Source organism: Lactuca saligna, chromosome 2, assembly GCF_052625555.1.
Source record: "Lactuca saligna cultivar CGN05327 chromosome 2, ASM5262555v1, whole genome shotgun sequence".
Lineage (NCBI taxonomy): Eukaryota > Viridiplantae > Streptophyta > Magnoliopsida > Asterales > Asteraceae > Lactuca > Lactuca saligna.
Genome location: NC_136418.1, coordinates 191,772,165 through 191,793,811, shown reverse-complemented (window position 1 = coordinate 191,793,811; position 21,647 = coordinate 191,772,165). Strand labels below are relative to the sequence as shown.

The window sequence follows — 21,647 nt, the reverse complement described above, 5'->3', positions numbered from 1 at the left end:
AGCGGTTTGGAAGAAGGGAACACCGATCCTAATATGATTGGTTACAAAATTGGTGGGCAACAGGCGAACTCCATGTTAGTGGTAAAGAGATCGGCTTAATATTATTAAATAATTTAAGGGACCAAACTGTCATTAGGACAAACAAAATAACCAATGCAAGTAGAGGGATCAAAACGGACAAATAAGTTGCATGTTAACTGTTGCTAAGATTCACTTCTTTAATATATAATAATAATAATAATAATAATAATAATAGTTGTATTAATAATAATAAACGACAACAAAAAATAAAACTAAAAGACAAAATATGTAAAATCAAAATAAGTTTAAAGACAACAAAACGACAAAAAATGGATGCATGGAGGGGGTGCATGCAAGAACGACATCTAATGGATGTCTGAGGTGCAGTCCGGGAAAGTGACGAATTATACGGTGACCGGTGGAGAATAACGATTACCAGTGAAGGAGGTGGGCGGTTGGGCAATGATAATTATTTTTTATGTAGCTGAAATAAACTCTTTTGAATTTGTTGTTTTTTAAACTCAAATATCAGAGATAATTGAGTTAGATTTTTGGTTCTTTATAAAGTTTTCAAGAGATCAGTACCTTTATCTCCTAATAAAATAAGATTTGTTTTATTTTTGGATTGATTTTCTGGATTCTTAATTAAGCGTTACATAACTTCTTATTTAACTACTGAATTTTAAGAACTATAGCTTATTATAGGGGGTCCTATCCGCCTATATTACAAATTTATTAAATATTTGATTTATTTAATATAAAGATGAACTATAGCTTATTATGGGGTCCTATCCGCCTATATTACAAATTTATTAAATATTTGATTTATTTAATATAGATAAACTACATATGTATAAGGTATTAGGAACTTTAATAGGGGAGGCCATGGCCCTCCTAGCCTAAAGAGCATCCGCCCCCACTATGTTTAAAGATAGTTTTCTATATGGTAAAGTTTAATAAATTTTAAAATTTAAAAATTTAAATAAGAATGATTAAGAAAAAGGTGGTTTAACCTTAAATTCAGTTGCACTAATTCAGAGAGTGGTTACAAGGGTTTCTTGATGGTGCTATGCCAAGTGCCAGCCTATACCCCTCAATTTAGCGATCATTTCTTTGTTTTTTTCCCTCCAACTCATCCCCATTTGCCAATTCTCTATTCATTTGGTCTTGGAAACTTCTCAAACAACTAGCATAATGACTCGTTCCAAATATCCAATTTAAAAACGCCAAATATCACTCGTTGCTGCTTTGATTCATTCTCGATTGTTTCATAACTGTTTCCTTTGCCTTTTGAGTTTTGATCCTTATTCTTCTTGCCCCCCTGGATATCATCGATCTGATGATCTCTTGAAAAGGCTTTGTCTCTTTTAGTAAAATTCGATTAGGATTTGAATCTTTTGTTGAATTTCGTATCGGATTTCGGAAATCGAGCCGAAAACATAGCATTCTTGGTTAGAGATTATGGATTTGGATAATATAGAGTGTGTATCATCTTCCAATAGAGTAGAAGGTGCAGAGATCCAAAATTTCGGTCCGAAGCCTCGTAATAACACGGGATTGCCTCCTGCTACAAGTGTTCATGAACTGTTGGAGTGCCCAGTTTGCACCGGTTCAATGTACCCTCCAATTCATCAGGTTTTGATCTATTACCTTAATTCTTGAATCATGGGGTTTTATTGATTTGATTACAAGTATAAGTGTATAATTAGGGCAATTTCATCGCAATTTGATCCCATGTCTGAGTTTTTGTATCGAAACGGGAACCGATTACCTAGCCCTAAATCACAGACTAATTAACGAACATTCACCATCGAAACAGAAAAACTTAAAATGAATTTGTGATGGTAGATTTTGTGGTTGTGCCATTTGTAGTTATGAAATATGGTTTGGTTTGGTGCAGTGTTTGAATGGGCACACATTATGCTCGACCTGTAAAACACAAGTGCACAACCGATGCCCAACTTGCAGACAAGAACTGGGAGATATCAGATGTTTAGCGTTGGAGAAAGTTGCAGAATCTCTTGAACTCCCATGCAGATATTACTCATTAGGATGCCCAGAAACATTCCCGTATTACAGTAAGCTGAAACACGAAATGTCATGCAACTTCAGACCTTATAACTGCCCATACGCTGGATCAGAATGCTCAGTCACGGGTGACATTCCCTTTCTTGTATCACATCTGAGAGACGACCATAAAGTAGACATGCACACAGGCTGTACCTTTAACCATCGTTATGTTAAATCTAACCCACGTGAAGTTGAAAACGCCACCTGGATGCTGACTGTAAGACAGACAGACAGACAGACTCTACACCTTTCTTTCTTTCTTTCTTTCTTTCTGTTTAAAACTAAACAAAACAAAACAAAAGGTAAGAAAAGAGTTTTGTGTTTGATTTCAGGTGTTCAATTGTTTTGGAGAGTATTTCTGTCTGCATTTTGAAGCGTTTCAGTTGGGAGTGGCGCCTGTGTACATGGCGTTTGTGCGGTTTATGGGTGATGAGGTGGCGGCTCGAAACTACAGCTACAGTTTAGAGGTTGGAGGGAATGGAAGGAAGCTGATTTGGGAAGGAACACCGAGGAGCATAAGAGATAGTCATAGGAAGGTGAAGGACAGTCATGATGGGCTCATAATACAGAGAAACATGGCACTTTTTTTCTCAGGTGGTGACAGGAAGGAGCTCAAACTCAGAGTTACAGGGAGGATATGGAAAGAACAACAACAACAACAACAACAACCACAGACCAATACTTCTACTGCTACTACTAATACAGATGCTGCTGGGTTGCTCTGCATACCCATACCCAACCAATTTATATGACTGAATATCATCTTATCTTTTTACACGTGTCTTCTGGTTGTACCTTAACAACATTTTACATATCTCGAATGTATTGTGTGGAGTTGGAGTTGGAGTTGAAGATAGATAGATGCATATCAGCATATTTTTGCCCCTGTCCTGTCCTGTCCAATCCTATTGTGCATACCGAAACAAACATTGAGAAAACATATAAGAATTTGTTTCTTGTTTCCATTTATACATATTTCAGTTCCTTCCAAAATAATTCATTCTTCGTACCAACAAAAAGGTGGCTTAAAAAGTCCTTGTTGTTTTTGCTAATTACTAACCCAAGAAACGTCATCAACTTAGACCCTATTTGTTTCAAATTTACTTGTTGAATTTTGATTCACGTTTTAGAACTGATGATGTCATGTCCTTATTGCTATGTTTCTGCAAGATATTGGTCTATACAGTCGTCTTAAAACCATTTAATTAATTGTCTATATCAAGGGGGCATCTTTAAGGGCCAGCTGATTTTTTATTTTATTAGAAGAGTCCATAGCCCAATACTTTTTTATGCATATCAGGCCTGAATATTTAAACTTAGGGTTGTGCTCTCCAATAATCCGAACCAGAACTCCAAAAGTCCAACGATCATGGCCCCTGCTCGTCAGTCGTCCCGCTCGAACCCTCGCTCCATCCTTCGCCAATCACCAGTTCGCTGATCAGTGATTACCGCTCGTCCGCTCACCGCTGGAATCAATCAGGTATGTTCTCCCTTCTCAGTTCTCTATATTTCTCTCTTATCGTTTCTCCTGTTCAGTGTTCTGTTTTCTCCATCAGAAAAACCGAATCAATCCTTTATTGATGTAGGATCAGATTCAAAACAAATTTTGCATAATTTTGCTCATGATAGATGAATAATGCAGAATATAGGTAATGGAGAATTGGAAATTATTTGACCAGAAAGTCAAAATACAAATGCATCGTAAATTGTGATCTCCACCCTATTTGAACTTTTTAGTTCTCAAATATACGTCTAATTTTTAGAAGAGAATAGGCCTCACAACTTCCATAGTTGGTACTAATTTCTCCGATCCCATTTCTAAATCAGTAACTATCGACATGTCGGAACTTTTGCTGATCACAAAATCGTATCTTTTCTGAGGTTCGATTCGGTTTTCATAAGTTTTTTGAATGCTTATCATTTAATTACAGAAGTGTACATCAACAAATCGATTTGCGTGGGGTTTTATGCTAGGGTTTATTTTAATCCTCTTAGATTGAATCGGTTTCGTTTTTTAGTTTATTGTTTTTTTCAACGACATTGACGAAACCAAGGTATCCGCTCGGTATCACTGGCTTTTGTGTTATCAATGTTGTATTTGCGATTCATGATTAATCTCTTTGCCGTTTGATTTGTTTCTTTCTTTCTGCGGTCGTAATTCTTAGTGTTTGGGGCGATAAAACCTAATAAAATCTCACTTAATCAAACCCCCAAAAGGAAATTAAGCTTCAAAAATATCATATAGAACCCTTTTTAGATCATTTATGGGGTATGCATTTGGCTTAAAGTTAATTCTCAAACAATACTTTTGATCTATCAACTATCAAGTCGTATATTAAGTTATTGGAAATTAAAATTAGTTTTTTTTCTGGCATTATCATTTCCAATAATTAAAAGAGTTTTATGCTTGTTCATCCATAAGTTCTTCAACTGTTGGCTGATATTTCCCTTTTCAAAAAAAAAAAAAAAAACACTGTTGGCTGATTTTTGTTTGCTGAAGTGTCAAGTAAAGTAGTTGGTTGTTTTAGCATCCTAATTGAGTTCCAATATAATAATTCACTAAAATGGATATGGTCATGTGGCCTTGTGTGTCTGAATCATTGAACTTCAAATGCTATTTTCCTTGTGGGTGATTCAACCAACTGGGAGATCATTAGATAATGTTTTAGTTTATTATACTTTTGCTTTGGTCACTGATCTTGTTGAATATATATATATATATATATATATATATATATATATATATATATATATATATATATATCAGTAGTTAAATGGAAAAAAAATGATGTCTGTTTCTTTCTAATCAAATCGATGTTTACTTAGGAGTTGTGGCTGGCTTCTTCTGCAGAGTCATATATCTAATGAGTAAGCAATTCATTAGGCAGTTCATCGAGCAAATTGTGTGTGATCTGATCCTGTTGGACATCGAAGAAGATTTGTGATGGTTACAGTCATGATATTGAATTTTATAGTTTCATTGTTGTGCTAAAGAGGTCAATTTGATCACTTATTTCTGATGCAATCGGGTGAAAACAAGAAGTTGAAATACTCCAATTTTGCATGCAAGATGCCTCAGCCAGACAGTGTTGATGAACAGATTCCTTTTTCAATTGAGAAGATAGTGCAGTACCCATTACCCGGTTACGGTTCTCCAACTTCAGTTAATTTTAGTCCTGATGATAATCTTATATCTTACTTGTATAGTCCGGATCAAACCTTAAACAGAAAAGTCTTCATCTTTGATCTGACAACCTGTAAGCAAGAAGTGTTTTTTAGCCCACCGGATGGTGGTCTTGATGAAGATAATCTATCAGAAGAAGAGAAGTTTAGAAGGGAAAGATCAAGAGAGCGTGGTTTGGGGGTGACACGCTATGAATGGGTGAAAACAAGCTCCAAGAAGACCACAATCATGGTGCCTTTGCCTGCTGGGGTTGGTGTCCTTTTTTTTTTTTTTTTTTTTTTTTTTTTTATGGTTGATAAATTATTTTATGGCGTTACTTTTTTGCAGATATATTTCATGGATCGTTCTTTACAACCACAGCTGAAGCTTCCCAGTGATACCTCTCCCATTGTTGATCCACATCTTTCTCCGGATGGTACTATGCTTGCTTATGTAAGAAACCATGAACTACACGCATTAGATCTTTTGTACAACAGGTCCAAACGCTTGACATCCGGCGCTAATGGGACCACCAAGGTTAGGCAATGTAACTGCATGACCAAAAGCTGTGTTACTTAGTAGTAGTGTATGACTATAACAATGTATTTGTTGTTTTATGATGACAGACGCATGCTGTAGCTGAGTATATCGCACAGGTAAGAGTCACTCGCACATCCAAAATCCAAATTGGTTGTTAATTTTGGCATGTGGAAATGAGCTTGTTTTGAGGTTGTTGTAGGAAGAGATGGATCGAAGGAATGGTTACTGGTGGTCCCCAGACAGCAAATGCATAGCTTTTACGGAGGTGGATTCATCTGAAATACCTGTTTACAGAATCATGCACCAGGGTAAGACCACAACCGGCTCAGAGGCTCAAGAAGAACACGCCTACCCTTTTGCGGGGGCCACAAATGTGAAGGTCCGTCTTGGTGTTGTCCCTGTTATTGGTGGGGCCGTCACCTGGATGGATCTTTGCTGCGGTGGGAGTGGGACCGATGGCGTAGACGAGTATTTAGCCAGAGTCAACTGGATGCATGGAAATGCCCTGATCGCCCAAGTGTTAAACAGGTCTCATTCCAAACTTAAGCTCCTCAAGTTTGACATCAAAACAGGCAAAGGAAAATGCATCTTTGTTGAAGAACACGACAAGTGGATCAATCTGCATGATTGCTTCACACCTTTGGATAAAGGCGGCGGGTTTTTATGGGCCAGTGAAAAAACCGGATATCGACATGTTTATCTGCATGATGAAAAGGGTGTGTGTGTGGGACCCATAACGCAAGGTGAATGGATGGTTGAACAGATTGTGGGGGTGAATGAAGCCTCTGGGTTCATATATTTCACCGGAACATTAGACGGGCCTCTCGAGTGTCATCTTTATCGTGCTAAACTGTCTCTTCCAGTAAATCCATTAGAAGGGCCTGTGAAGCTGACACCTGGCAAGGGAAAACACATTGTGGTGCTTGATCATCAGATGCAGAAATTTGTAGATATTCATGAGTCTCTGGATTCGCCTCCTAGAGTGTCGCTCTGCTCGTTGCATGATGGATCCCTGATTAGGTGTCTGTACGAGCAACAAGCGGCTACAATCCCAAGAGTGAAGAAATTACAGATCGACCCTCCAAAGATGTTTGAAATCCAAGCGAAAGACGGGACGCTTCTTTACGGGGCTTTATATAAACCGGATGAAGCAAAATTCGGACCTCCGCCTTACAAAACCATGATTGCTGTGTATGGTGGTCCGGGTGTACAGCTTGTGAGCGATTCGTGGGCCAACACTGTTGATATGAGAGCTCAGTTTCTTAGAAGTAAAGGCATCCTAGTATGGAAGGTTAGTAGTTGTTTAAAGTAGAATTGTAATATGCTATTGCTATATGCTAAATGTTTAGATGTTATTTGTTTGTACTTTGTAGATGGATAACAGGGGCAGCTTGAGGCGAGGGCTGGAGTTTGAAGGTGCAGTGAAGTACAATTTTGGGCGTTATGACGCGGAGGACCAGGTGGCGGGAGCGGAATGGCTGATAAAAGAAGGGCTGGCGAAAGCGGAGCACATTGGGTTGTACGGGTGGAGCTACGGAGGATACCTGTCGGCCATGGCACTGTGTCGGTTTCCAGAGATGTTCAGGTGTGGGGTTGCTGGTGCACCGGTGAGCTCATGGGACGGGTATGATTCGTTTTACACAGAGAAGTATATGGGTATGCCCGATGAAAACAAATCGGGTTATTGGTTCGGGTCGGTGATGAACCATGTGGGCAAGATGAAAGGGAAGCTGCTGTTGGTTCACGGGCTGATTGATGAGAATGTTCATTTCAGGCATACCGCCCGCCTTTTGAATGCCTTGGTGGCTGCTCGCAAGCCGTACGAGCTGTTGCTGTTCCCGGATGCACGCCATATGCCTCGCCCTCTCAAGGATCGCCTTTACATGGAACAAAGAATTTGGGACTTCATTCAAACCGCATTATGAAATACTTGGTTTTTTTTTTTTTTTTTTTTCTTTACACCCAGACTTCACCTGTTTTACTTTTATTTCATGACCATATAATATACAAAAAAATATGATGGATTGGATGCTGTTCGACTCAAACAAGATTTCATTTCTCAACCTCCGTTGGTTCTGGTTCTGGTTCTTTTATATTAATTAATTAATTAAAAAAACCTACAAAATCAGAAATATAAATTACGTACAAAATCAAAAATAAAAATAAAATAATGAGGATATAGTTATTGTGAGGGTTGCGTTTTTGCACCCATTTTTAAAACATCATGCTTATCTCGTTTTTCTTCTCTTCTGTTCTGTCACAAGTGACTTATGTAATTCGTTTTTGTATAAATGGACCGACGTGTCATCTAAAATCATTCATAAATTTGATTTGACTTGTAAATTATAATTTGAGTTTTTTTCTTTTTTCTTTTATGATGGTTGTGACCACTAGTGGATGCTACCCAAACTACCCTTTGTGCACCACCATACCATAATTGTATTCTTTTGTTTTGTGATTCGAATTCAGCTTTATAAATAATAAATAACTTTCTAGAATGATATGTGCAAAAAAAAAAAATAAGTGTTATTTTAATACTATTTTCATGCGTCAGCACCACCGTTATTGTTTATTCATAGCCCAAAACGTCAAACTTCTCTCTTCCGGTCAAGATTTCATATATAACGGTACGTAGTTGTTCAAAAATCAAAATTATTTGATATCAACATATATGATTTTCCGAGATCGATTGGATCGTTGGAGTTTATTTCTTATGTACTTTCTAATTAATTTTTGTTACTCAAAACTCAAAAGACATAATCTTTATACATAAAATAAAATATGTTCGTATGATTCATGTACATGTCATGCATGATGTCATATAATTAAAAAGAACGTTTTAAAAATATTATATAAATGAATATTATCCTAACTTTGCACCTAACTACTTCTGTAATTATGTTATTAAGGCATAATGGCATTTAAAAAATAAATAAAATATGTAAACAAAACAGAATTTTGGCATTATATATATATAACCACTGAAGTAGTAGTTTTAGAGAATTCATTATATTTGTAAAATTCAAACTTAAAACTCTTGAATATTTACCATAGACCAACCTCTGTTTCGTATCTTTCCTTCCACTACTTCTATTTCCTCGCCCTAGCTCCTAAAATAATTTAACGTTGCTTTAAATTTGTTTCAAACACATATGCTTTCTCTTCTTTTTTATAACAGTTTATTTTTAAATTTACTCATCTGTTGTAATTATTACAAAATGATAACAACACTAAGTTTAATCTGTGTGCTAAAAGGTATTTAAACATGTAAGTAAATTTATTTTTGATAATATTTATCATTGATGTTTATTATTCTGGTTGAGAGAAAAGAATGAAAATCCAAAAAGATAAAGTATTGTGGGTCAAACTTAAGTTTGAAGTAACAATATACTAAAATAGACAACGTTAACTTTATTCTCAAATGTCCGCTCGCTTTCATCCTCATCCTCATCTTTTATCACATATATAGGATGATATATATAACTTTAATAACGTAAAGCCCCAAGTCCTCATTAAAATAAATAAATAAATAAATAAATAAACTCTCCAGACAAATTAAAGACGTTTCCCAAACCACATGTACAATGAACAGTCCTTCCCTTACTAAAGGTATGCATTTCAATTTGTTAAGAATAGTTTTAGAAAGGTTTGGTCGACAAGATCAGTTTCATCTGTGAATTTGTTATTTTAGAATACATATAAATTAAAGTTAGTTAGTTATCTTGTAAGATTATAAAATATGGATATTTTTCAAACATCACCTTACCTATTCTATATAGCCTAATGTTAATTATACTTTCCTTAGTTATAGGGCATGACTCATAAGGAAGTTTGAGTTTGTAAATTGAAAATTGGTCCATTTGTGATTTGTATTTTGTATTTTGTAAGTGGAGTGGAGTGAAGGTTTGGTTTGGTCATTGGTGATGTTGAAGTACACTAGTGGTGGACTGTTGAGTGGTGGGCCTGTCACCGGCTGTCCTTCAACTTGCCCAAACTTAGTTGGTCCATTATCCGTTTAATTGTCACAACCACTCTATTATTATTAAATTCACTTTTCTATTTCTAAATTCCAATATTTTATTCTATTTTTGGAATTATTCCAAATAATAATAATAATAATAATAATAATAACAACAAAGAGAAGGGTTTCACCTTAAAATTAAGGCTCCAGCTATAATTCCATAGGGTAAAGGAACATAACCATACGTTTTTTAGGCCTAATCACATAAAAGTCAAATATTTATAAAAGTTTTACGTTTTTTTTTTTTTTTTTTTTTTTTCAGGTTTATTTGTTAAACCTTATATATATATATATATATATATATATATATATATATATATATATATATATATATATATATATATATATATATATATATATATATATATATATATGTCAAACTAATTAAGGGTTTAATAAAGCAGAAAAAATGGTAAAACTAAACATGTCGGTCATCTTAAAGCTTTTAATGAACCACAAAGCACAAAAGGGTAAAATTGAAAAATAAAAAATGAAGTTACAAATTTCTAGCTTTAATGAAACGGAAATATATAACAAACTTAAAGACTTTTATGTGATTAGACCTTCATTTTATTATAACGTCAATGCCTGTGCCCATGTAAGTATGATGTATACATGATCATGAGTCATGACGGTGCATATATAAAATATATATGTGGTTTGTAGTTGCAGTATGTGTATGGTTTGACTATAATGCATGTAGAATGAGCCATGTATATATATATATATATATATATATATATATATATATATATATATATATATATATATATATATATATATATATATATATATATATATATATATATATTTTTCGTAGAAGTATCGCGTTTAAGGTCATCTAGTGCGGAAGAAAAAAAGATGATCATGGATCAAAGAAACCTGACAGACCCGTATTGCATCAGCCTAAATATTTAAAGTCTTTTAAGTCGAATCTGTATTAATTAATGGGTTACCTAAATGGCCGAAGTACTTCACCTGCCTATTTTGAATGGTATTGTGAAGTGAAGGTGGAGAACGGGTCAACTACAACCAACCTAATAATGACATGTCCCATGTCCCAACCATGTTATTTGTTTTTATTTTGTGGAAAATTAAATAGCTTGCTAACAACGAAGTAACGTGACATGTCCATATATATATATATATATATATATATATATATATATATATATATATATATATATATATATATATATATATATATATATATATATATATATATATATATATATATATATATAACTGTAAAAATGATCCCAGTGGTATACATTTTTTTTGGGTTTTAGTCCAAACCTCGACTTTTTTGGTTTCATGGTCTTTTTGAACTAGTTTCATTGCGTTTTTAGTCCATCTAAAGAGTGAAATGACTGTAATATCCTTGAGATATTTATTTTTCAGTTTTCTTTCAATTTTTTAAATCTAATAGTTATTTTAATTATTAAAAAAAGAGGGGTCTCTCTCTCTCTCTCTCTCTCTCTCTCTCTCTCTCTCTCTCTTCATTTTCTGGCGAGGCTAGAGGGGGCAAGAGCCCCTGTTCTTCCTTTGTATCCTATCGTGATACACCACCCATAAACACCCTCCGCTGCTGCTGCGGATTTTCTTTTGCGTGTGCGCTACTGGATCAGCACGAAGTAAACCAAGGGAAGCCGTTGGAGTAGCCTCCCTCACCACCACAAACGACTACTACCGCCTCCACCTCCATTTCTCATTCACAATTCACTAGCGAAAACCTACCCTTTCTTCCTTCTTTTTAGTCGATTGGAGCTACCAAACACCCCTAAATGTCGACAGTTTCAGTTCTTTTGTTTCTCCCGGTTTATTTTTGACAGCGACCAGGTGAGAGGACCAAGGAAAGCTCGATAGATATCGACTTCTTTCCCCTCCTCAGTATTTACCGGCCACACCAAAACTCTCATCGACTGTAATTACTTCACCTTCCTCGATATGTGGCTGCCAATGATGAAATCAATAAGGCCAGGAGGAATCGTCGGTCTCGACAGACTCCTTCTCCCCTCGCCGCGATCTGTTTGACCCCCACCGGTGCCCTCGATTTTGTTGACTAGTTTCGTTCGTGTCCATCCCCGATCAGATGAAGACACAGACAAGTTTCCCCATTGTATATAACACTTTGATTAAATCAGCCCTACAATTTATAGAGTAGGGTTGGGATTGTTGTTTTCAATGGGGAGAAGGTGGTGGCAGTGGGGTGGTGTAGCTTCTTCCTGCTCGTTTTCCGGCACAACAATGGAAGGGGGCAGAGCTGTAGGATTTACGGTTGCATTTAGTGGCCGACGGGAGGCTAACAGGTGGTGTAGTGGCTGCCTCTAGATCACCAGTGGTGGCAATCTCCACTCTTTGGCTTCGTTTTTCCGGCAAGGCTAGGAACAAATGAGGGGTTGGTTTTTTAGAGAGACAGAGAGAGAGAGGGCGGTAGGGAGAGAAAGGGGGAGAGAGAGAAGTGGGCCCACTTTTATATTTAATAATAATAACAATTTAAAAAAAAATAAAAGAAAAATTAACTGACTTGAATTTGGGTGCATTTAAAACTTAAATTTCTTTTTCGTTTTTCATGGTGGAAATTGGTAAATCGTCATTTATCCGCCTTCAAACATTGCGCAACTAGATTACTACATCCCTTTTGTAAGTTGTAGAGTATTGGGTTGGATCCTAGCCTTGATGTTTCATTTGGGTGTTACATCAAGGATTCTTATCAACTGACTTGAATTTTCTCCCGTTTTGTAGATATATAAATCTAACAATGATCTTCCCAAATTACTTGGAACAGTTTTCCAAATGAAGATGACGTTCCATGATACGATCAAGGAATGAGAGTCATGCTTTACTTCCTCCACCTCCTCCTATTTTTCTCCCTAACCCACATGAACGGAGGTTTGAAAAGTTCAAGCTCACTGAAGCCCTAATGGCAACGAAACATGAATATGGACAACCTGTGTGTACACACGTCTTAAAGATGAAGTCACACATTGACAGGTTGAGGATGTTGGGTGTCGATTTCTCAAAGATGTTGCCGGTAGACTAGGTTCTTCAGTCACTTCCTGGCTTATATAGTGAGTTCGTAAGAGAGTTCTATATGATGGAACACGATGTGACCCTCATGGATTTGACCTATTTGCTAATTGCAGTCGAATCAGCGATGATTTGGTGCACTGGTAAAGCAAACATGATTGGTTAATCGAACTCCCAAACTTCATTGGACATTGGCAACATTGGAAGTTCAGAAAAGAATGAGATTTTCCCATATGCTAAGCCAAAGGAGTCCATTTGTTTTTATTGAAAAAAGAAAGGGCATTGGAGATGAAGTTGCCCTGACTACCTGAGAGATCTAAGATATGGGAGAGTCAAAACGTATGGCTCTACTTCAGGATCGAAGAAAAGAAAGAAAGCTTAAGGAAGAAGCATGTTGAATCTGATCATGAAGAAATGGATTTCGATCGCACAGATTCGAAGATCAGATTTGTGAGCTGCTAGTTTAGAGTTAGGGTAGATTGCTAAGAGATATGTAATAGCATAGTTTTTCATTTGAATTGGATTGTAAGGACAACGTTTTTTCGCAATAAAATAAAATTTGTTTTTGTCTTATATATTTATCCTTGCAATGGCATGTATGAAAAATTGATGTTTATATATTTCTATTTTTAGCAATAATGGATTTGATTCATAATTAGGTTATTTGTGGAAATATCGAGAATTTTCCAAATTAGGAAAGATTCTCATCACCTAAGTTTCAATTGGATAGAAACTTGGAATCATACAACTTGGTTTATGTGATGAATGAGAAACTTTATTTGGAAATTTAAGACTAATTCATTAACAAAGAGTCAAGTGAAGGACTAAGAGATCAAGTTCGCAATGTTGTGCAATGGTTTAGTCCACCACAAAGAAAAATAATAGATTTGTCATGATTTGCCAAAAGCTTGGTGAATATGGTTATGCTTACAAGTTTAAGTATAATTCATCATCATTGTAAAGGTCTTAATGAAATGAAGGACGGATAAGAAGGATCAATAAGGTAGAAAGATAAAAGTTTCTCCATTCTAAGAAGATGGGAAAGTACCTTTTATCATGTTTTATGATTGAATTAATGATTAAGAACCATAGCTCAATTGATCCCCTAAGTGAGTCTTAGTGCATTTGTATGACTAAGAAGAGGAGCTGGAATTGTTAAAATGGTTAACATCAAAAAAGTTGATCATACTTCGTTCCAATATCGAGTCTTAGAGTTAAGATGGCGACATTCAGTGACACACTTTGTAGGTTTATAACACTTTTCAAATGTGGAATAAGGAAAGTTTCTTATTCCTACACATTTGAAATTGGTAAGTTGTGATGTCTTGCTGAAGATAAAGACCAACAAGAACCAATTGAGTGAAGTGATAATCTTGATAGGATTTCAAACTAACTCTTGAATATTTGTTTTGTCAAGGAAAGTTCATTGACAAGAGAATCATATATGTCAGGATGTCAATGGGAGTCTCAATTGTCTTGAAAAGTTCGAGAGCTAATTCAAGAATAAACCGATAGTTAATCACTAGCACACAACTTGAGGTTTGCGACCTATCGTGTTGACATAATCTTGTTTCCGTGTCATTCAAGTTTGATTCAAATATGCATATGAGTTCTATGAGTTCTCAATTGATTGCATAGAGGCAAGGCACCCTGATCAATGTAAAGTCAATTGAAAGGAAAGGGTGAGCTGCTTAACAATCTGGAAGCAATGGTGGGCATTCGTGATGCCATAAGGCGATAAATCAAGATTGAACAAGTTCGATCCATAAGAGTTAGATTTGTCACAAACATTATCTTATGATTATGTTATGACAAATTCATATGGATAGGAACACATACACCAGATAAATCTAAGTGTCATAAGGTTTCTCTCCATTCATGAAAATGATTGTGAGGAAATTCTTTCACTACGAGAGATTTTAAAAGGATAGTGATTGTGAAAATTGTATTCTCATACTCGATTATGATTACAGCATCCCTTTTCATAGTTCGAATTGTGAGATTTAACAATTAGTATGGTCATTTGGGATTTATAGATATAAGTTCTGAATTAGTTTAGACACACATATGAGCTTTTTAAGGAAAGGTTTATGAGATTAAGAAGCTTAGATAAAGGCTTATCAAAGCATCAGGTATTAGAAATATGAACTTAAGAAATTCAATAAGCATTGTTTTCTGGAAGTTCAGTTGTTTTCTGAATACATGTCAAAGCTAGTGGGAGCATATGTGTTATGCTAGTGATGAGATAATCATCATGTTAGTGGGAGCATGATTACTATTTTAAGTATTGCAAGTTAGCAATATTAATTATAGAAAACAAAGATTCACTTTGCAAAGTTGTAGGGGTTGAAAAGTTGTTTTGCTATAATTAAGGGAGAGAATATTATACTTCGTTTCAAAATCTAAAAGCTTAGATCGAGAAATATTAAAAAAATTTAGTCAAGGATACATAGTGCATTCTTAAAATTCGATTATGATTAAGGCATGCCTCTTCATAGTTCGAATTGTGAGAACATGGCACATAAAATGTTATGGCAGAAGATTGATAAAGTATCATGTCTTTATGAGAGACATTATGCATCGTGTCCCATACACTTCTGGTATAGGATCGATTGCATATGCTATAATATTTAACTGTTCTAAAATTTTCCAAATGCCTAGGGCATTAAGAGGGAAAAGGGACTAGAACCGGTTTTGACTAAAATAATTAAACAAATATCAAAGGACAATCCAAAGTTCGCTGAGGATTGGTCGCTTGTGAGTAGTTGGAAGTATAGTATTGGATGAACCATATCGACATTATAGATAAGATTCTGTTTAGAATGAGTTGTCATATGGAAAATATGGAAATGTTTCCATAATTGGGAGTTGGAAATTAAGAATTTATGTCTAGATTAGAAAATTTTATGCAAAAAGGATGTTCAAAGGAATGTACTTTGAGTGAGAGACATCACATCTAAAGAATTGTTTTGTAACAATTTCTTATAGTATACTTTGTAATTTCAATGGACAAGTCTTGGTGACTTTGTGCTGTGACATTACGAAAGGATCATTACATAAAATGTTAGAATCTGACATATTCTAAAAGTGGCAAGAATTTGGTATTCTTACACTACTAATGAGGATTGGGGATTGTGAAATGAGTTTCATTAAAAAGTTTTTCAATTGATCTATTTCACAAAGTATGGGCCATAGGAAACCAAAGTGTGCATGCTTGGAGCATGGGACAATTGTGGTTATAATTCAAGTATAAAGTTGATTATCTGAAACATTAAACAATGAATAATGAGTAATCAATATGGTTATTAAATAAATGTGTTTTATTTATACTCACAAGTTTGGGGTCATATAGGATGAAGTATTATCATTGTGTTTCTCTTTGCATGTTTTGACTTCCAAAATAATCGGGTTATTCGAACCTCCATAGTCGGTCATACGTTAGAAGTAGGTATGAAGGAAGACTATCATGAATCTGTCTGTAGATTGTCTAAAGTGTTTAGGCATAGCGCAAGTTTGCTGCAAAGTTCATGAATGCTTTTATAAGGTTAAAGTATTGGATTAAACCCACGCTCACTTGAATCACTTCATGGATTTATCACAGGTGATTAGTGAGACGATAACAGTGTATATTCTTGAAATCAAGACGTGTGAGTTGTTATTTACTGGTCAGTTGCACATTGATAATAAGTAAACGCACCAGTAACTTGGTGTTATAAAACTTATTGTTGTATGTGATTCGATTAGTAGGTGCAAGCGTGAATTTGAGTCAAAGTTTATCCATTCCTTTTACCCAAAGTGGGATAAAAGCGATATCTATGGGCCCCTCGATGATTTAGTGATGACACCCTAAAATGCTTGGCCAAGTCAAGACTGATTTGATTTGTTCAATCAGTCATGGTCGTTATAAATCGAAAATCGGGAAACAGAACATAGACTGGGAGAATGATCAAAATCCATGTCTCATGTCTATAGGATATCTATAATGGAGGAATATATGATCCCTTATCTAAAGTACACGTCACAGATAAGATCAGAGTTCGACAACTGCTTTTGGTAACTAAAATTTGCTAGTCAATTTTTGAACTTATACTTGCAACTATAGTTATTAGACTTATCCAAGTGGGAGACTGTTGGATTAGGTGTCTAAACCCATAACTATAATTGGTATGTATTTGAATAGATAGTAGCAATGTCCTTTTGGGTTGCCTTTAACCTGACAATGGAATAGGATAATTGTTGGAGAGAGAAGAATGATTTATTAATTTATTACTTGGTTAATACATTAATTTGAAATCAAGATATATGATTTACTAATGTATTATGGATATAATATATTGATTAGAAATCATATTGTTTAATTAATATTTAATCAAAAATTAATTTGGAATTAATTTTAGGATTAAAGGAATTAATTGAAACTGTAGGGACTAAAGGTGACAATGTTCAAAAGTTGAGCATTGAAGCATTCTAGAACCTCCCTTAGAGGTGGGGAAAAAAATCTAGAGTGTCCTAGGGTTTCCTTGGGCTCGAAGGGTGTCTTGGAAGCCTTAGGGAGGAAGTTAAGGGATTAGGGTTATCTAAGATACATTTGCCTTATCCTAAACCTTCCTTATCACCTATAAAACCCCCTATAGGGTTGGATTTCGAAAAAAAGGACTCTCCAAGAGAGGCTTAGAGCTGAATTTTCCACTTCCCTTCTCTCTCCATAGTAATCCTTGGTTGCTAGGTTTGTTTGTGAGCCATTAGAGGCGCGACACTTGTAACGCTTGCTACCAACGTTCAAGATCTTCAAGGGTTTGATTGTTATTACAATATAACAATCAAGATATGTATCCTAACCCTAATTATATGTTAATTTAGAAAATTACATGTGCCTCCTAGGGTTTTCTAGTTTTGTGTTCAATGCTTGTATGTTTAATAGTGAAAAACATAGATCCTCAAATTAGGGTTGCATGCACACATAGGATTGTTTGCTATGTATAAAACCCATCAATTAAATGTATTTAATCATATATAATTGAATATGATAAAGAACAATTATTGAATGGATAATGCGATAATGAATATTCTCCACATAAATCATATGTAATTCAATAATTATTCTTGTGTATTTAAATACATATAATCACATAAATCATATGTGATTAAATACATATAATATCTAATCACATATTATTTAAATATAAAAGATTCTTTTTTGAATTTTCGATTCAATAATTTTCTCATAGGATTATATGTATTTAATCACATACAATTAATATGGACAAAGACCAACTTTTGAATCAAGAATGCAAAAAAATCTCACGCTCATAAATCATATGTGGTTTGATGCATAAAATCACATGTGATTAAATACACGAGAACAAATATTGAATCGAAATTGTAAAATGAATATTATCCATATAAATCATATGATTAGATACATAAATCTAACCATATATGATTAAATAATGAGAACAACTATTGCCTCGACAAAGCAAAAACAAATATATGTGATTAGATACATATAATCATATGTGATTATATATATATATATATATATATATATATATATATATATATATATATATATATCTTATATAGACAATATTTTTTTTCATGTTTTCAATTCAATAATTTTTCTCATGTATTTAATCACATGTGATTATATGTATTTAATCACATATAATTAATATGGACAAAGAGCAACTTTTGAATGGTATACAAAAACAAATCTTATATACATAAATCACATGTCATTAAATACACGAGACCAAATATTGAATGGAAAAAACAAAAACTTATCGTGCCCATATAAATCATATGTGATTAGATACATATAATCACATGTGATTAAATACATCAACAACTATTGTATCGAGAACGCAAAAATGAAACTTGTCCATATAAATCATATGTGATTATATGTATATAATTACAAATGATTTATGTGGATAAATTTTCATTTTTGTGTTCTCTATTCAATAGTCGTGCTTGTCTACTTAATCATATGTGATTATATTTGTCTGATGATAAATAATTTATATGGACAAAATTCGTTTTTGCATATTCCATTCAATAATGTTTCACATATTTTTTGATTATATGTCTTTATTCACATATGATTAATGTGGGAACAATTTTTTTTTTACATTTTTGATGCAATAGTTGTTTCATGTATATAATCATATGTGATTATATATATATATATCTAATCACATATGATTTATATAGACACGATTCTTTTTGTTCAGATAATTCACATGTGATTATTATATGAGAATATTATTTAACAACATGTGACTAGATACATAAAATCACATGTGAGTATATACACACGAATGACTATTGAATCAAGAATGTTAAAACAAATCTTTTCCAAATAAATCACATATGATAAATACATACAATCATATGTGATTAAACCCAACATCTACTACATACCTACCACTGCTACCCACCACCCAACACCAACCACCTATCATTACCCAATACTGCCCACCACCCATTTCAATCAAATTTGATTCTTTTCATGTGTTCAGTAAAATGTGATTATATGTATTTAATCACATGTGATTAAACATCATTCCAAAAAAAAATCACATGTGATTAAACCCTTTTATCATATACAAATTTTTATGGACAATAATTATTTTAGAGTTTTCGATTAAATAGTTGGTCTAATGTATTTAATTCGCAATCCAAAGTAGTTGTTAGTAATGAAATAAACAACGAAATAGAAATGAAAAATAAATGGGCTTACCCAAGAGAAACAATTTTTGTTGAGTGTTTCTACCCGTTATGTATTAAATCTGTATGAAGTTTGTAAATATGTACGAGGAAAAAAAATCATATGAAAATATACAATACTAAAGAACAAAAGTATACAATATATTTGGTTCCATGGAATCAAATGATAAAAGAATGGAATAGCTCATTACATAACATTATTATGTTGATTGGTTTGTACAAAAGCAATGAGTTTTCATATCATTTTCTATATAATATATATATATATATATATATATATATATATATATATATATATATATATATATATATATATATATAATTTATTTCAATTTCATATAATATTTAATAATATTGAATTTTCTATATGGAATAAAAAATAAACCCTAAAAAAATTACGTAATCCTAAATAAAAAAAGAAAAATTAAATTCTATGGTAATTATTTAAAAAATATAAAGACATTTAATTGAAATTTTGAGTTCTTTAAAAGAATTTATATAAAAATTAATTAAGTTACAAATTATCACTCCAATGAAAAACAACCCTAGGCATGACTTGAAAACCAGTTAAATTGATGGAATAAGGAATCACATTCCTTTCGGAATGGTCATTCTTTCCATTAGGCAAAACTAATAATTGTTTTCATTCCAAAGGAACGAACCATTCCATTCCTTCACTAATTCTCTCCTACCAATTACTACATTACAAAACCATTCCATATGAACCTTAACGTAATAAGTCTGACATCCATTACGAAGAAAAGAAAATGTTGATTTGCACTCTGTCTCACCATTGATGCAAAAGATTAAACCAATTCAACGTGATTATAAGTCAATTCTGTTTAGACTAGTACATACAATTATCAGCCAACTTTTTAACCACATTTTAAATAAGCATCCTAACCATTCACATACCACCTATTTTTACCTAATCATTCACAAATTCCACACTGCAGTTTCAGCAACTAAGTAACTTGCACAATTCCACCTGATGTATGCATGGATGAACCAAAATAATATTAAAAGATTTGACAAATGGGTATATATAATAATGTTAAGTTGAAAAAAATCGTAAATGTGATATAAAATCGAAAAAGAAAAATCAGAATAGTGTAAATAACAAATCAAATTAATGGTGATCTTAATTACCAAACAACGATAACTGAAGCATAACAGACTTTCAAATAGACGATGACAAAAAAACATTTTCAAGAATTCCATTTTCACTTGTTCTCACTTGTTCTTATGAGCAGGAAATGAATTTTTACATATGGAAGATCAAAAGAGTAGATTCATCATTATTAGGATGACAAATAACACCTTCCCAAGCATCCCAATTAGTTGTAGCACAAGGATTACCATTCTTTTATCAATGTAATGACTCTTTTAGTGCTTGCATAACATTAGCTGTAAAAACAAGTCATCACAGTTTATAAACAACAAATTATTGCTTTGTTATCAATGTAATGTAATCGTGAATATGTAGAAGAAATACATCCATGAACTCGTAGTCTCGTACCTTGCTCAGGTATAGTCATTACATCAACTGGAACGATGTCATAATTTTCAAGCCCACAAAGCAGATGTGATCCACTAAGATGTACAAGCTTCACAATCAACAGAGTACTACTCAAATTCTTAGCTACATAATGATAACTATACGCATTGAAACCCCCAAGTTCTTTGAATATGTTGAATCTGGTAACATTTTCATCATTTATGATCATGTCTAACACCCTTTCCCTTTTTGATTTACGCTCACATCAATTTCAGCAAAGTGAAGCCAAACTAATAATCAAGCTTTGCATCCACATGCAATTCGTATTCCAAATTTCATGTTCCTGTCAAGGTCACGACAAAATCGTATAATTTTGCTGGAAAATAGTCGATCAGAATTTAACATCGGTGTCGTTACTAAACCTTGCCCCCCACTAGTACAAATTGCAAGGCAATCGACCATAATTCAAGAGAATTGAAGAGTTGTTACCGGTCAAAACGGTGTCATACGAAACTAGATCAATTTGGATAAGCTCTAGAGAACAGTTTACTGGAGGATCAATAACAATGTTGTAA

At 33.8% G+C, this 21,647-nt stretch overlaps 2 protein-coding genes across 4 annotated transcripts; both read left to right on the top strand.

Moving 5' to 3' along the window:
• Positions 1-1,079: 1,079 nt before the first annotated feature.
• LOC145028655 (E3 ubiquitin-protein ligase SINAT5-like) lies at positions 1,080-3,064 on the top strand. Its single transcript, XM_078977396.1, has 3 exons — positions 1,080-1,656; positions 1,922-2,308; positions 2,424-3,064. Exons 1-3 carry the CDS (start codon positions 1,483-1,485, stop codon positions 2,841-2,843), a joined length of 981 nt encoding a protein of 326 aa, XP_078833522.1. The 5' UTR covers positions 1,080-1,482; the 3' UTR covers positions 2,844-3,064.
• Positions 3,065-3,294: 230 nt separating this feature from the next.
• LOC145028654 (prolyl oligopeptidase family protein) lies at positions 3,295-7,857 on the top strand. 3 transcript variants are annotated; one of them, XM_078977395.1, is made up of 6 exons: positions 3,295-3,571; positions 4,943-5,524; positions 5,603-5,791; positions 5,881-5,910; positions 5,994-7,085; positions 7,168-7,857. In XM_078977395.1, the coding sequence occupies exons 2-6, from the start codon at positions 5,111-5,113 to the stop codon at positions 7,717-7,719; spliced, it is 2,277 nt and encodes a 758-aa protein (XP_078833521.1). In that variant the 5' UTR covers positions 3,295-3,571; positions 4,943-5,110; the 3' UTR covers positions 7,720-7,857. The 3 variants fall into 3 exon arrangements, with proteins under 3 accessions (XP_078833521.1, XP_078833517.1, XP_078833520.1); XM_078977391.1 differs by having other exon boundaries at positions 4,918-5,524; XM_078977394.1 differs by lacking the exon at positions 3,295-3,571 and adding an exon at positions 3,645-3,972 and having other exon boundaries at positions 4,918-5,524.
• The last annotated feature ends 13,790 nt before the right edge of the window (positions 7,858-21,647 follow it).

Bases quoted from the DNA above. Each gene is read 5' to 3' on its own strand.
- LOC145028654 (XM_078977395.1), top strand. From the start codon at position 5,111: ATGCAATCGGGTGAAAACAAGAAGTTGAAATACTCCAATTTTGCATGC. The intron at 5,792-5,880 runs GTTAGGCAATGT...TTATGATGACAG, and splicing joins GCGCTAATGGGACCACCAAG to ACGCATGCTGTAGCTGAGTA. The intron at 7,086-7,167 runs GTTAGTAGTTGT...TGTACTTTGTAG, and splicing joins AAGGCATCCTAGTATGGAAG to ATGGATAACAGGGGCAGCTT.
- LOC145028655 (XM_078977396.1), top strand. From the start codon at position 1,483: ATGGATTTGGATAATATAGAGTGTGTATCATCTTCCAATAGAGTAGAA. The intron at 1,657-1,921 runs GTTTTGATCTAT...GGTTTGGTGCAG, and splicing joins TGTACCCTCCAATTCATCAG to TGTTTGAATGGGCACACATT. The intron at 2,309-2,423 runs GTAAGACAGACA...GTTTGATTTCAG, and splicing joins ACGCCACCTGGATGCTGACT to GTGTTCAATTGTTTTGGAGA.